Raw genomic sequence first — 13,546 nt, forward strand, 5'->3', positions numbered from 1 at the left:
ACTGATACAGCAAACATATTCAACCTTGTTTCGAAAAGGAAAAGCAGTTATGAAGGTCACTCGCCTGACAAATGTTGCAGTCATCAATGAATGCACAGGTCCAGGCCCCTTCTCTGAGATATTCCTTCTGCATGGGGTTTTGCAGCTTGCTTCCTCTTTTGTTTTGCATAAATGCTTTTCAAACATGGATAGCCCATCAAAATACTAAAGTTGAGAAACCAAAAAACGGGTAATGTTGCCAAAGCTTTGGGTCGAATCTACGTTCCTCAAGCAAGCTGAGGAAATTAATGACTGCCAAAAGTAGGTTTTGAATGCAAAACCGTAGACTGTAGAGGGTTGGTTTACAGTATTATGGCATGAAGCCGCAATAGAGTTTTCACACCCTCATCAATTCGATCCTCGGAATAGAAAAGTATGGTTTAAGTTTTGACGTTGAGTTGAGTTTAGTTGAATTGAATCTATTAAGTGAGTTGAGTTTAGTTATAAATAATAGTGAGTTGAGTTGTAAAAAGAGTTATATAGAATCTATATAAAATGAGTTTAAAGTATATTTAGATGTTAAGATAAATTTAATATTTTTTATAAAAAATTAAAAAAAATTGTAGATCTTATATATAAAAATATTTTAAATTAAAAAAATTATAGATCTCACATATAAAAAAATTTTGAGTTTAGATAAATTTAATAATTTAAAAATTAAATATATATTAAATTTAATTTAAAACATCCAATTAAATTTGAAAACTAAACGTATGCTAAGACTCATGTCTATTGGCTGTAGAATGGGGCGCGTGTCGATGGTAGAGCTGTGGATGCAGATAGAAGAGAAAAAGTACTTAAAACATAGGAAAAAAACTGGGAATCATGTCAGACTAACATCAACAATGTTAGAGGCAAACTTTAAATATTAAAATCTATACAAAATTTTTTATAAAAATGTGTTCTCTATTAATAAAAATTAAAATTTTCATATTTTTTTTTTTTAAAAGATTTACACAAAATTTATACATTTAAAGTTAGTATATATCAATTTTTAAGCAAGAAACACTAAAAAAATAAATAAAAAAGAGTATTATTTGCACCGTACCGACTATCGAGGCAATGAGCAGTTGTCACGTGCATCGATGATGATGCATGTGGGCCACACACCTGTGATATGGAGGCCGTAGATGCCGGCCATTATTGGGCTTGGGAGGAGGGTTCCATTGACGGTGGGCAAAAGAATGAATTTGATTTGGCGAAGAGCAGTAGATATTGTCTCTAAAATGGAGGAAAATGAAGAAGAAACTCAAATGAAGTTCATAACCAAGAAACGAGAAAGTGACATCTTAGAAACTCATCTTTTATGTTAAGACTCATTTTTTTAAGAGGTTATCGCTTCGTTTAAATCATCTCATCTTATCTCATATTAACATTTAAATATCATTCAAAATATTTTTCAATTTCAAGTTTTTAATTTTTTTATCTAATCATTATAATTTGTTTTAATTTTTAAATAAAACACAAAAAAAATTATTCTACTTTTTTAAATCTCAAAATAAAAATAATATTAAAAAATTATTTAGTAGGATATTACAGAAAATAAAATAAAAAATAATGACCTATGGGCAATTGCAATTTTTTTTAATAATATGTAATAATAAATTATAATGTCTTTATCTTTTCATCAATCTTATTCATGGAAGTTAAGGGCAGGACTGTTGTTACTTGTTGGGGGTTCATTCAACAGACACTGCTTCAAGCATGCCAATTATATGAAAACATTAAAAAAATAGGTACTTGCATGATACGTTCTTTGCCCTACCAAGCATCTATTGGGAATGAGCTGCGATATAGACTTACAGTACAAAAATAGAGTAATGTTAGATACACTTTTAAGATATACAAGTCTCGCGTACTTTGTTTAAAAAAAAATGAAGTCTAATATTAAAAAGTTAGTTTTTTTTTCACATGAGTACTAAATTTGTCAATTTTTTTTAAAGAAAGTACGAGACATTTGGGTATTCTAAGACTATACAACTCACTTTCTCCAAAAATATGTGTGTTGACTTCTTTATCTACCCTTCTTTTGATATTGTATATGGAGATTCAAAGCCATTATTTCGAGTTTTTATATAGAACTTTCATTTTTTGCAGAAAAAATCTATTTTATTTTTTATCTTTTTATCGTATTCTTGTCATCTTATGATCTGGTATTAAATGATAGGTTTACAAATGAAATATAATAAATAGTTTTCAGTCATCTAATACCACATCATATTAGATGATAAGATGATGATAAAAAAGAGATGATGAGTAGCATTACTCTTTTTTACATATGCTTTTTTCTCATTAAACTCTAAAGAAAAATTCTATTATTAAGCGGATGTATGTAGAGCACATTTAATAAAATATTTACATGACATAATTTGATTTAAAAATTAAATTTAAAAATTTAAATTTTACAAATCAATTTTTATTATTTAAATAATGTAAAATGCGCATCCTACCCATCAAGTTAAAAATAGAATAACTCAATTTCGTTTTCATCTCAAAATCTCCAGGGAATAACACATTGTGCATTGAAATTATCATTTTTTTCCCAACTCGAATCCCATCTTAATCAGAAACATTTTCAATTACTTATAAAAGAAAATAAAAAAGTATAAAATAAAAAATATGGTTGCAAAACTTTGGAAGTAATATAGAGTATTCCAAAAGTATTCAAGGTAGCCAATGTAATAAAGAAAAGGGAAAATAATTCAAATATAAGAAATATAGGGATAAGAAAACTCAAATTCAAAAATAGCAAGAGAAAAAGTAATAAAATAAAAATAAAATAAAATAAAATAAAATAATAATAATAATTTAAGAAATAGGAAACAAGATGTGATGCGTAAGTTGCTATTAAAGCGGTCTGACCTTAATTTTGGTAAAACTTTAGTAGAGCTCCGTCTCCGGTCAAAATGGAATTCGTACACACTTTCAGACTGCATCACATCACCTCACTCACACAAAAACCCTACAAAAGTAATTTCTTATTAAACTTTTTTTCCAACTGTACATTTTATTTTTTCATACATAAATAAATAAATATAATATTTACATTTTTAAAATATATAATCATCATATATTTTTTTAAAAAGTAAGTAAATATAGAATATATAAAAAAAATTAATTTCTTAATAATAGACTTTATTTTTTTAAAAAAATGTGTGACGTTTGTATAATCCACAACTATATCTAATATAAGTAATTTTATTTATTATTTTTTTTCTTATCATCCTTTCATCATCCTATAATGTGATATTAGATGATATGTTCATAAATAAAATATAATAAATAATTTCAAATCGTTTAATATCATATCATAAAATGATAAGAATTAAGATGATAAATAGAATTACTCTTTTTCTAAATAAATAATCTCTTCAATTATCTATAATTTTGTTTTTTTACTTTTTCTAAAAAATAATATTTTAATAATATTTAATTTTAATTTTAATTTTTATCTAAATTATTTCTCTTTATCTTACCTCACTATTAAAATTCACCTAATCTCAAGACTTTACAGTGTGAAAACAAGAAAGAATTATGAAGTACAAAAAAGTGTAAAACATACTAAAAAAAAAATTTATAAATATGAAGCTTAAAGATGAAAAAAAGTAGCTGGTCATCTCTCCTCCCTTCTCTCTCCTACTTTTCCTCCACTATTGCCATCTCCTTTCTCCATTTAGCTTAGGTTTCTTCCTCCATTTTTTTTTTAATTTTTCTTAAAATCCACCATTTCTAAAAACATTCCCATTTCTCTTCTGCCCAGCTCTCACCTTCTCTCTGCGTCTCTGACTCTATGGTCGGATCCATTAATTTCTTCTTCACTGACTACGGTTAGGGTCAGGAGGTTTATACGTTTACACCTCTTTCTTGTTCTCCCTTTTGTTCACCACCTTCGTTTTTAATCTTCACTTCTGGGTTTTCGTTTTTTTTCCAAGTTACTGAGGTGGGCCTTTGTTAACTGATCTGGGAGCTTCTCTGTTGTTTGCTTTTCTGATTCTGTATTAATTTTGTCAGTGGTGGATCAAAATTGAGCTGAATGTGGGTTTTTAATTTGGCTTTTAATTTATTCCGCTGCCTGTTTCATTTTCTATATGTTTGAACAAGGCTTGAATTTGTGGAACTCTTTGTTAATTTTAGTGAAGTCCAGTATTTGAAGCGAGCTCCTGTGGATCTTTTTTTCTTTAAACTGTTCTGCTTCAAATTTGTGTTCCTTTTTCTGGATTAAGTAAGGTTTTTCGGATTTGTGGGGGCGGGGGTTTCAAAATCATCAGTTTCTGATACCACTCGTTTGAGCTCTGCAACTCCAGCAGTCTTCAATATTTCAGGTAAAAATGAAAAGAAGAACATTTCTTGCCAATTATGTTCAGTATCATTATCAACATCATCTTTTGCAGTTTCATAACGATGGGGCTTAGATAGGGCCCTTCCTTATTCATAGTAAAATAGGTTGTTATTATTGTTGTTATGATGATAGCACCGATAACCAAAAAACAATATTAATAATATTAACAATGAAAGTAATTAATATTATTCTTGTAGCAGTTGTTGTGGTTGTTACTGAAATTCTATGCTTGTCTCTATTAATGAATCTTATTCCCTGTATTTGGTGTTATATTTGTCCTAATAAATTGGGTAAGAAACTCAAAATTTTCAATGAACCTAAAGCTACTATTTCACAGAAGCCAGTCCCTTCAGCATGAACTGAAAAGCAAAAATTTCATTTTCTTTTGTGTCGTTTGATATACGGATTATGCTATGAATATATATATATATATATATATTTTTTTTTTTTACTTTTACCAATGAGGGCTCATATTTTTGTTGAAATTATTCAAGTGCGTTTGAGTTCAGCAGTAAAAGCTATTTTCAGTAATTGAGAACAAAGTTCAAGATAGGTTTTGTCTTCCTTTTTCTGTAATCCCCTTCCCCCCCTTCCCCTCCCCTCAGCTGGATTATTGCACTAGACTATTTCAAGTTTAGGAAATGGGGTGAATTAAACTTCGAGGTGCTTCTATGGGTTTTGCAAGTTATCCAATCTTGTCTTCAATTGGTCAAAAGTTCAAACCTTCTGAATCATGTTCTTATTTGAATTGTAAAGATTTTATGATTTGTTAGGTTGTGACAAAGGAAAAAATAACATAATAAAGCTGTTGTGTCTTAGATGTTCCCCATTTTAGAACGTGAGAAACCAAATCCTCTCGATTTCTTACATAAAATTTTAAATCTCATCTTCCTCTTTTGTTTTTACTTATAAAAAAAAAAAATTTAAATCTCATCTTCCTCTCCTTAAAAGCTTACCTATAAAAGTTTATATAAATTTTGCTGTCTTTTAGCAATAAGGACTCCCATTGTAGTGTAAAAGGTTTTGAAATTCGAAATTTTCTGCTAGTAAGTGTTGGAGCTACGTTTTTGTCTTTGAATCCTTCTTCGGTTTCCAGCAAATCTTTTTTTTTTTCTTTTTTTTTTTGGGGGGGGGGGTTGTCAGGGCAAGTTTCTCCTTCGATTATTGTCATCTTATTGCTAGAATCTCCCTACTTCAAATTTATTTCATGTTTATTCACTCTTGATGATATTAAAAAAGCTGCTATGACTAATAGCTCTTATCAGTTAAATCAGCATGTTCATGTTAAGATATGCCTGATCACTTGCTGCATTTTTATTTATTTGAATGTTAATTTTCCCGATCTTTTAGGAATATTTAAGGAGATGATGGGCACAACGAACAAGAGTGAGAACAAAAAAATGTCTAAGGGTAACTGTGATTTGGTATCAGTTGAAGAAGCTAAAGTTGGAGGAAACTTAGGAGGAGGGGGCCCTTTGAAGAAAGGACCGTGGACATCAGCAGAAGATGCAATTTTAGTGGAATATGTTAAAAAACATGGAGAGGGGAATTGGAATGCTGTACAGAAGCACTCAGGACTTTCCCGGTGTGGGAAAAGCTGCCGTCTTCGATGGGCGAATCACCTAAGACCAGATCTGAAGAAGGGTGCTTTCACGCCAGAGGAAGAGCGCCGTATCATTGAACTCCATGCTAAGATGGGAAACAAATGGGCTCGAATGGCTGCAGAGGTTAGTGGCACTTTTCCACTTTCAGTCTTAGTTTCCAATATATATATTCTCGTACTTATGCCCATTTGCTTTTATAAGTGAATGTTATGTTCAGTTATAGTGTACTGCACCTCATGCCCATGTATCATGGGTGGAATGGAATCTATGTCACATGATACAGCAAAATCTCAAGTCAATGGACATACAAGCATGTCTACACATTCAGAGATGCACAACCTATTTTAATACATTTGTACTTGCTACTTCGTAACAAGAAAAAAGATCTAGATTTATATTTACAGACTTCAGTACATTCGGGCATGCATGTCATATACTTTTGTATATGCGTATGTTTACAGAATGATATCCGTAGAACAAACTGATATACTTTGCACCCCTGTAACCTATCAAAACAATCAGTAGAACAAACTGATATACTTGGGACTCTCAGTATTCGTACTGTCTCTTTTGAATTCTTTCCTCTTTTCTTCAAGAATAGAAGGGTCGAAAGTTGAATCTATTTAGTTTTAAATTTGGAAGTAATGTTTTGGTTACTGCAAATACATTCTGTTAATTGGGGCATGGCTAAAAGCTTTCTTGCAAGATGCCTGTATAATTGGCTTGCTTTTAGTCTTATTCCGTTAATTTACTAGCCCATAAGATGTACATATGCACGAATTGATTATTTCAGAATAATTGCTCTTTTTACAAGTTTTTTATTTGGGTATGCCATATGATGTCTTCATGTTTTGCCTATAGCTCATGTTTTATCTTTGTAAGCTAGAAATCTGCCAGTTTTCTTGCATAAGTTCAAACTAAGACTCTTTGGTTATCAGAAGCTGTTTTAAACTAATTATTACAACTTTCCCAAACTTTCAAACAAAAAATAAAAAATAATTCAAACCTTTTCAAATCCCAAAATAACAATAATATTAAAAAATTATATTCTAACAATATTTTAACTTTATATCATTTTTTATTCAACTTTTTCTCTCATTTCTCAAAATCTCATAAAACATTAAGGCCCCGTTTGGAACTTGGACTGAATTGAAATCAACTCAGTTCGGTCTAATTTTAAGCTGAGTCTAACATCCAAACACCCAACCCTCAAATCACTAAACTTATCTCAACTCAAAACCTCTTTACACATGAAATTCACAACCTTTTTCAACTTAACACATCTTTACACGCCGGACCCACAACCTTTTTCAACTTTCCATAAATACATCTAAACTTATTTTAACATCCAAACACATTTAAACTCATCTTAGGTGGGCCCCACAAAACTCACTCTACCATCTCAACTTACTACTATTCATAAAGAACTCAATTTATCTCAACTTAGCTCAACTTCCAAACTGGGCCTAACTCAAACTATCTCACCACTATTCACAAAACATCTTACTACTATTCACAAAATTTTCATCTCATCTTATTCCCCAAGCATCCCTTCAGACTACCATCGTTTTTGCCTCATAGGAAAATTGATACTTTCTTATTACTTGATTTGATAACGAGGCAAAGCTTAAAACCTTTTTGTGTGAAGAGGAACCAGTGGAGATCATTCTCTGATGCTCTGAGAGGCGCTGTAATGGGCGCGCTTGAAATCTAGGATTAGGATTGTCTTGACGGCTAAAAGGTTCAGTTTCTTGGATTGTTTGTGATCAGAAAAAACGGAGAAACAACAAGGAAAACAAGAGGAAGAGGCCTTAGTTCACACTAGGGTTTCTAGAATTCACTCCTTGGGGTTGAATGCATCACAGGCTCTTGTAACTGGCTGTAGAAAAATACCAGAATTTTTAATATTTTCTTAACACAGTTACTTATGCTTTCATAGCAAAGCCCCTGGAGAACTGTACAAGTACTAAAATTACTACCCTGGCTTAACGCTAGAGAAACCAATGTTAGAACTGGCTAAAATAAAAGCTCCCAACAATCAAACAAGGTAGATAAATCCTAGGCGGGCCTTAGAATTCAGATTCCCATTTCTTGTAACCTTCCAAACCGTCTAGTTGGGTCCCCCATCAGGTTTTACTACTCTGGCTTAACACCTAAGAAACCAATGTTAGAATCAGCTAAAATAAAATCCCCCAACAATCAAACAAGCTAGACAAATGCTAGGCAGCAGATTCCCATCTCTTGTAAACCTTCCTAAGCATCTAGTTGTGTCCCCATCATGTTAGTTTTCGGCAACATATATATTTTTGATTATGTGCTAATTGAGTGATATGGAAAACATTCTGGTTTTCTTAGTTGTACACGATTCATCTGTTAGCATTGGTTCCACTACTTTCTATGGCTTTTTTTTTTTATTTCTCTGTAAATAAGATCACCTTTCCACGGTGAAAATTAAATCTTCTCAGTCTGGGTTTCTTTTGGTGTATTGCAAACCACACTTTTCCTTTCCTTGCAGCCAAAGACAGCTGTACCGTGATCACAGTGTTGACTATATTTCACTTTTTACCAGTCCTGCAACACTACATTACTTTTACTCCACAGTCACTTCTTTCTAAAGGTTTTCGCATGTTTTTGTTTATTTGTTTATTCATTGTGCTTATATGTGCAGAAATAGACTGACCTGTCAATCTTTTTCATATTCTTCCTTCTCTTGCTGTAACAGCTACCTGGGCGTACAGATAATGAGATAAAGAACTACTGGAATACGAGAATTAAGAGACTGCAGCGTTCTGGCACACCAATTTATCCACCCGACGTGTGTTTTCAATTAATGAATGGCAGTGAAGACAGCCACATGGGGACGTTGCCCATTGGGGACACACACCATCATGATCTCTTGCAGGGAGACAGTATTGAGATTCCGGTTGTCGAACTCAATAATTTACTCAATAGTGGGTATCTCTCTTACTCTCCAAAATTTCTTGATATTCCTCCAAGCAGCATGCTCAAACAAGGTGTTAGTTCTTCCCATACTTATGACTTACTGTTCCCGACAATGCATCCCCCCAAACGCTTCCGAGAGTCAGAAACCCTGTTCCCTGGTTTAGACGGTAGTGTCAGCAGCACTCTCCCAGTATTCAATCACTACATGGATTATACATGTGATTTGAAGGCTGCTGAAGCCTTAAACTTTTCTTCTTCATTTGATCAAGATCTTAACACCAATGACCAGTTACCTTTTGGTGGTCTTTCGGGCAGCCATGCCCTTTTAAATGGCAATTCTTCTTCTTCCGAGCCCATATCTGGGGCTATGAAGTTGGAGCTCCCTTCACTCCAATATTCAGAAACTCAGCCAGGTAGCTGGGGCAAGCTTGCTTCCCCTCTTCCTTCGCTTGAGTCTGTTGATACTTTGATCCAGTCTCCTCCTCCTCCAACAGAGCAGATTCATTCAGATTGTCTTTCACCGAGGAGCAGTGGTCTGTTGGAAGCAATACTCTATGAGTCAAGTACTTTGAAAGACTTGAGGAAGAATCCTCCCCAGGAAACTTTGGGTATTTCTGTCGTGCCTGATGTGAAGAAACATTCGTCCATGAATCCCTGTGGGACAGATGGTGATCCAAATTCACCTTTAGGTCATTCTGCTGCATCAGTTTTCAGTGAGTATACACCTGTCAGTGGAAGCTCAATAGATGAACACCAGTCGGTTGAATTCATGCTGGGTGAGAATGTTAGAAAACCATGCTGCATCACCTTCACTCTGTTAGATGAAATATATAGTTATGTTGATACATTTTTGTATTCATTCTTATGCTGCAGGATGTGATGCCATGCCTGAAACAGTTGATCAGGATCCGAGTCATTATCTCGTGAAGAAAGAAATTTCAAGTCTGATAGACTTTTCCAGGCCAGATGCTTTACTTGACCTGTGTTGGTTTGGGCATAGGAATGATTATTGATAAGGATTAGTCCATTCTTACAGATGCTATATGAGGCACTTTTGGGTGTGAATATAGCAATGGCTACTCCCAGAGAAGCACTGTGGCTGTTATATTCAGAATGTGACTTAGATCTTGTGCACGAGACGAGACAAATATTTTCTTTCAAATTCTTGCAGATCATTGAAACCTTCATGGAACCAAAATCATCTGTAAAACTGTTTGTTAGAGGGGACACATTGAACTATATGCTATTGGGGGACAATTTTTATGGTATTGTATCGTACCTTCGCAAGTCATGATTATTTGTTCTTTGTTGCTGTTTTGGAAGATTTGGTTTCAATAATATTCCCAACGACATGTTCCAACGAAAAGGTGTGTGAAATCAGTTTATCCTAAGCGTATTGATCAGATTCTATGATGTTAACCTTCACTACTTGGCAAGTTGATGGTTTTTGGCTAGTTTTGGTACATATATTCTTATGGCACTAATGATATATTACTTGTAGTTCATCTTCTGTTCTTAGTTGTTAGAACTGTTGGTGGAGCATTTTCTCAAAGCATATCATGAATGATGCTGTTGTGCTTGCATGATATGGTTTGCAGGTACACCTTCCTCAAACTTTGGGCGTCAAAACAGTAGGTGTGCTTAATATTCCATAATCTGCTTCCTCTTGCTAGCCATATTTACCATTCCGTTTGAAGAGTGAGATGAGATGATTTTAATTGAAAATTGAATAAAATATTATTAGAATATTATTTTTTAATATTATTATTATTTTAAAATTTAAAAAAAATTAAATTGTTTATTATATTTTTTATTAAAATTTAAGAAAGTTGTAACGGTAAGATGAGATAGATAAAATCCAAAGGGGCCTTAGTCTGTCTGACATCACTCCTGCTCATAATTGAGAACAAAACATGGTAGATCTCAGATTGGCTTCTAGTCATGGTTTGCCTTAACAAGAATGCAATTCCAATCATGTCCATCCATAGATTGATCAGTGGACATCAATTTCCAGAAATGGAACACAGTACGCTGGAGGTAATATCGATCGGACAACACGTGACTTTATTGACTCCAGAACATAAAAAACTATAACGTACACTCGTTCGAGCTTTATCTTTGATGATTCTGGTATGCTACTGTAATGCAAGTACTGAGGCTGGTAAAAGTAAATGATTTTCTTGAACAGAAACATAATTCTTCAGGAGAGCTTGAAAAGTCAACTATATATTGGAAGTCATTATAGTCAAGCCGGCCATCAGTTCGTCCGGTTCTGCGCAAGTACTCTTCTTCAGTAATAGTTAGTACTAGTCATTTTGACGAAGTCATACATCACTGTAAAGACCTGAATAAAAGGTCCATAAATCTATGAAAAATTGAGAAATGCTATGTCTACACTGAATTATACGAGAAATTTTATAAAGAGAAATGATAGTTGTAGTAGTGAGAATGTAAGCATTGTGTAATTACTTTGAAATAAATGAATAAATACGAAATTTACATGAAAAAAATTAATTTTTTAATAGTAAATTTTACTCTTTTTCAAAGCGACTGCACAATACTTGTAAACTCTACAACTGTATGCAACATTAATGATGTAGAATCCTAAGCTTCTAGATCTCTGTTATATATTGAAGGGAGAGGGTAAGTAATTAATTCCCTCAGAAAAGGATATATTGATCGAGGTCATGAACATGACCGAGCAATGAATATTGGAGGCAATAAAAATTAATTTCAACAAGTAACAAAAATAGATGAGAAAATAAGAAGAGCATGTACTTCATGTGGCCACGAATATGAACTGACGAAACTGTTCTTAGAAGCATGAAGATAGAACTAAAATCCAAGAAAGAAAAAAAGCCAGCATTTGAAAAAACTAATAGCTAAGCAGCTCTATGTCTATAATATTCCCGAGATGCAGCAGATCAGGCAAGCTGAGAGAAGAAAATAACGTCCAAGTTGGAAAGGATGAATCATCAGCCACCTTGTGATTAATCTTCCATAATATCACAGGGTTCGTTAAGATCAAAATCCAATATTCTTCGAATACTAGTACTACTCTGGCTAGCTTTTAGGGGCAATTCTATTTTAGGAGCAGACTGAGAGGCTTCCCCTGGTGATTCTACTTCTCTGCAAACACATGATCTTATGTGCCCACTATCATCATGATCAGGAGCCTGACCCACATGATGAGACGATGTCTTGTTGCTTTCTTTAGGATTTTCAACTACTGATGCATCAGCAAATGATGAATCTGTGGATTGTCTCAGCTTCTTATCCTTGGTGTGGATGGATCTATGACCACCCAAGGCTTGGAATGTTACGAAGGATTTGCCACAATTGCTGCATATATACCCATTATTAGCAGCCATTTGAGCAGCTGTACTCTTACTCATGATCAAGGTTTCTTCAGGATCTGGTGAGCATCCCATCATCATTTTCCAATTCTTTCCTTTCTTCTTCTTTTTTTTCTTCTTCATCATCTGGGTTTTAACTGGCACGAATCCGTCTGTACTTTTCTTTCTCTGTGATGACTGCTCTTCCATGAACTCTTGTTCATGATCCTCACGGCCGGTCTCATCGTCTGTTAATTTGTTTCTAGCCTTCAATATTGAACCTCCTTTATAGGCTTTAACAAGTGATCTCTTCAAACCTCTCCTTTTAAAGAGTGAGCTATCGATCCTTCTTTTCAAGGATGAGACTGATAATCCAGATTTCTTGCTTTCTAGTATAGCTTTCTTGTTTGCAAGCTGGTATTTATCATTTACTGTGAGAGACGGCTGGCTTCCCAGAGATAGACACACGAGACCCTCGGCAGCCAAAGCGCAACTACTACTTTCCATCGTTTCTCTCCTATGGTCAGTATTAGAGCGGGGATCAGGTCGAAACTTCAACAGATCAATATCAGAATCCTTGCTGCATTCCAGTGTAAAACTACTGTGATCATCATCAACTTTCTGGGAAAGTGGAGGGGTTGAATTCCCCTCCAATCTCTCTCAGGATGAGCCCTCATGTGCCCGGACAAAGACATCACAGACGGGAAATCCTTACCACAGACGTTGCATATGTGTCGTTGGTGATCTCCACCACTATTCAGATCAAAGCCCTTCCTGGCATTAACAAAGCACTTCCCTCTTGCCTTGTGACCACCAAAAGCCTTTCCAGAGTTGAATATTCTACCACAAGCGGGACACGAGCGTTTTCCTGAAGCACCTTGATCATCATAGTTTTGAAGGCTCTCTTCTTTGGCTTTTGGTCTTCCATTAATGGCAGTACTACCGGAATTCAATGTTTCCGACGAAGTAAACCGGTTGGCATTCTTAGTCCCTTCACGAGAAGGACTTTCTTGTCTATCTAGACACATCTGAGAATTAGCAAGAAAAAGAAAAAGAAAAACAAGAAAACTGCTAGGCCGTGAAGAGAACTAGCTAGCAAACTCAGAGATCATATTGTTAACTAGTCATGGTTAACAAGAACTCTGGGCAAATTAGGAAACTTCGAGGGGGAAAGAAATCAGTTTTTTTTTTTTTTTTTAAATAATAATAATAATAAAAAAATAAAAAAGGGAAAAGATCAGCCATAGCTAGCTAGGGTTCTATAAGGCGATCGATCATTGAGGTCC

The 13,546-nt window shown here is 34.1% G+C and overlaps 1 protein-coding gene across 2 annotated transcripts; it reads left to right on the top strand.

Annotated features, from left to right (window-relative positions):
• Positions 1 to 3,654: 3,654 nt before the first annotated feature.
• Positions 3,655 to 10,286, top strand: LOC121239821 (transcription factor GAMYB-like). 2 transcript variants are annotated; one of them, XM_041137151.1, is made up of 4 exons: positions 3,655 to 4,361; positions 5,729 to 6,105; positions 8,705 to 9,701; positions 9,799 to 10,286. In XM_041137151.1, exons 2-4 carry the CDS (start codon positions 5,743 to 5,745, stop codon positions 9,936 to 9,938), a joined length of 1,500 nt encoding a protein of 499 aa, XP_040993085.1. In that variant the 5' UTR covers positions 3,655 to 4,361; positions 5,729 to 5,742; the 3' UTR covers positions 9,939 to 10,286. The 2 variants fall into 2 exon arrangements, with proteins under 2 accessions (XP_040993085.1, XP_040993086.1); XM_041137152.1 differs by having other exon boundaries at positions 8,705 to 9,638.
• Positions 10,287 to 13,546: the final 3,260 nt, after the last annotated feature.

The sequence above is a fragment of the Juglans microcarpa x Juglans regia genome, chromosome 7D (genome assembly GCF_004785595.1).
Source record: "Juglans microcarpa x Juglans regia isolate MS1-56 chromosome 7D, Jm3101_v1.0, whole genome shotgun sequence".
Lineage (NCBI taxonomy): Eukaryota > Viridiplantae > Streptophyta > Magnoliopsida > Fagales > Juglandaceae > Juglans > Juglans microcarpa x Juglans regia.

Excerpts from the sequence above, each read along its gene's own strand:
- LOC121239821 (XM_041137151.1), top strand. The coding sequence starts at position 5,743 with ATGATGGGCACAACGAACAAGAGTGAGAACAAAAAAATGTCTAAGGGT. Across the intron at positions 6,106-8,704 it reads GGGCTCGAATGGCTGCAGAG|CTACCTGGGCGTACAGATAA; the intron begins GTTAGTGGCACT and ends TTGCTGTAACAG. Across the intron at positions 9,702-9,798 it reads GTCGGTTGAATTCATGCTGG|GATGTGATGCCATGCCTGAA; the intron begins GTGAGAATGTTA and ends CTTATGCTGCAG.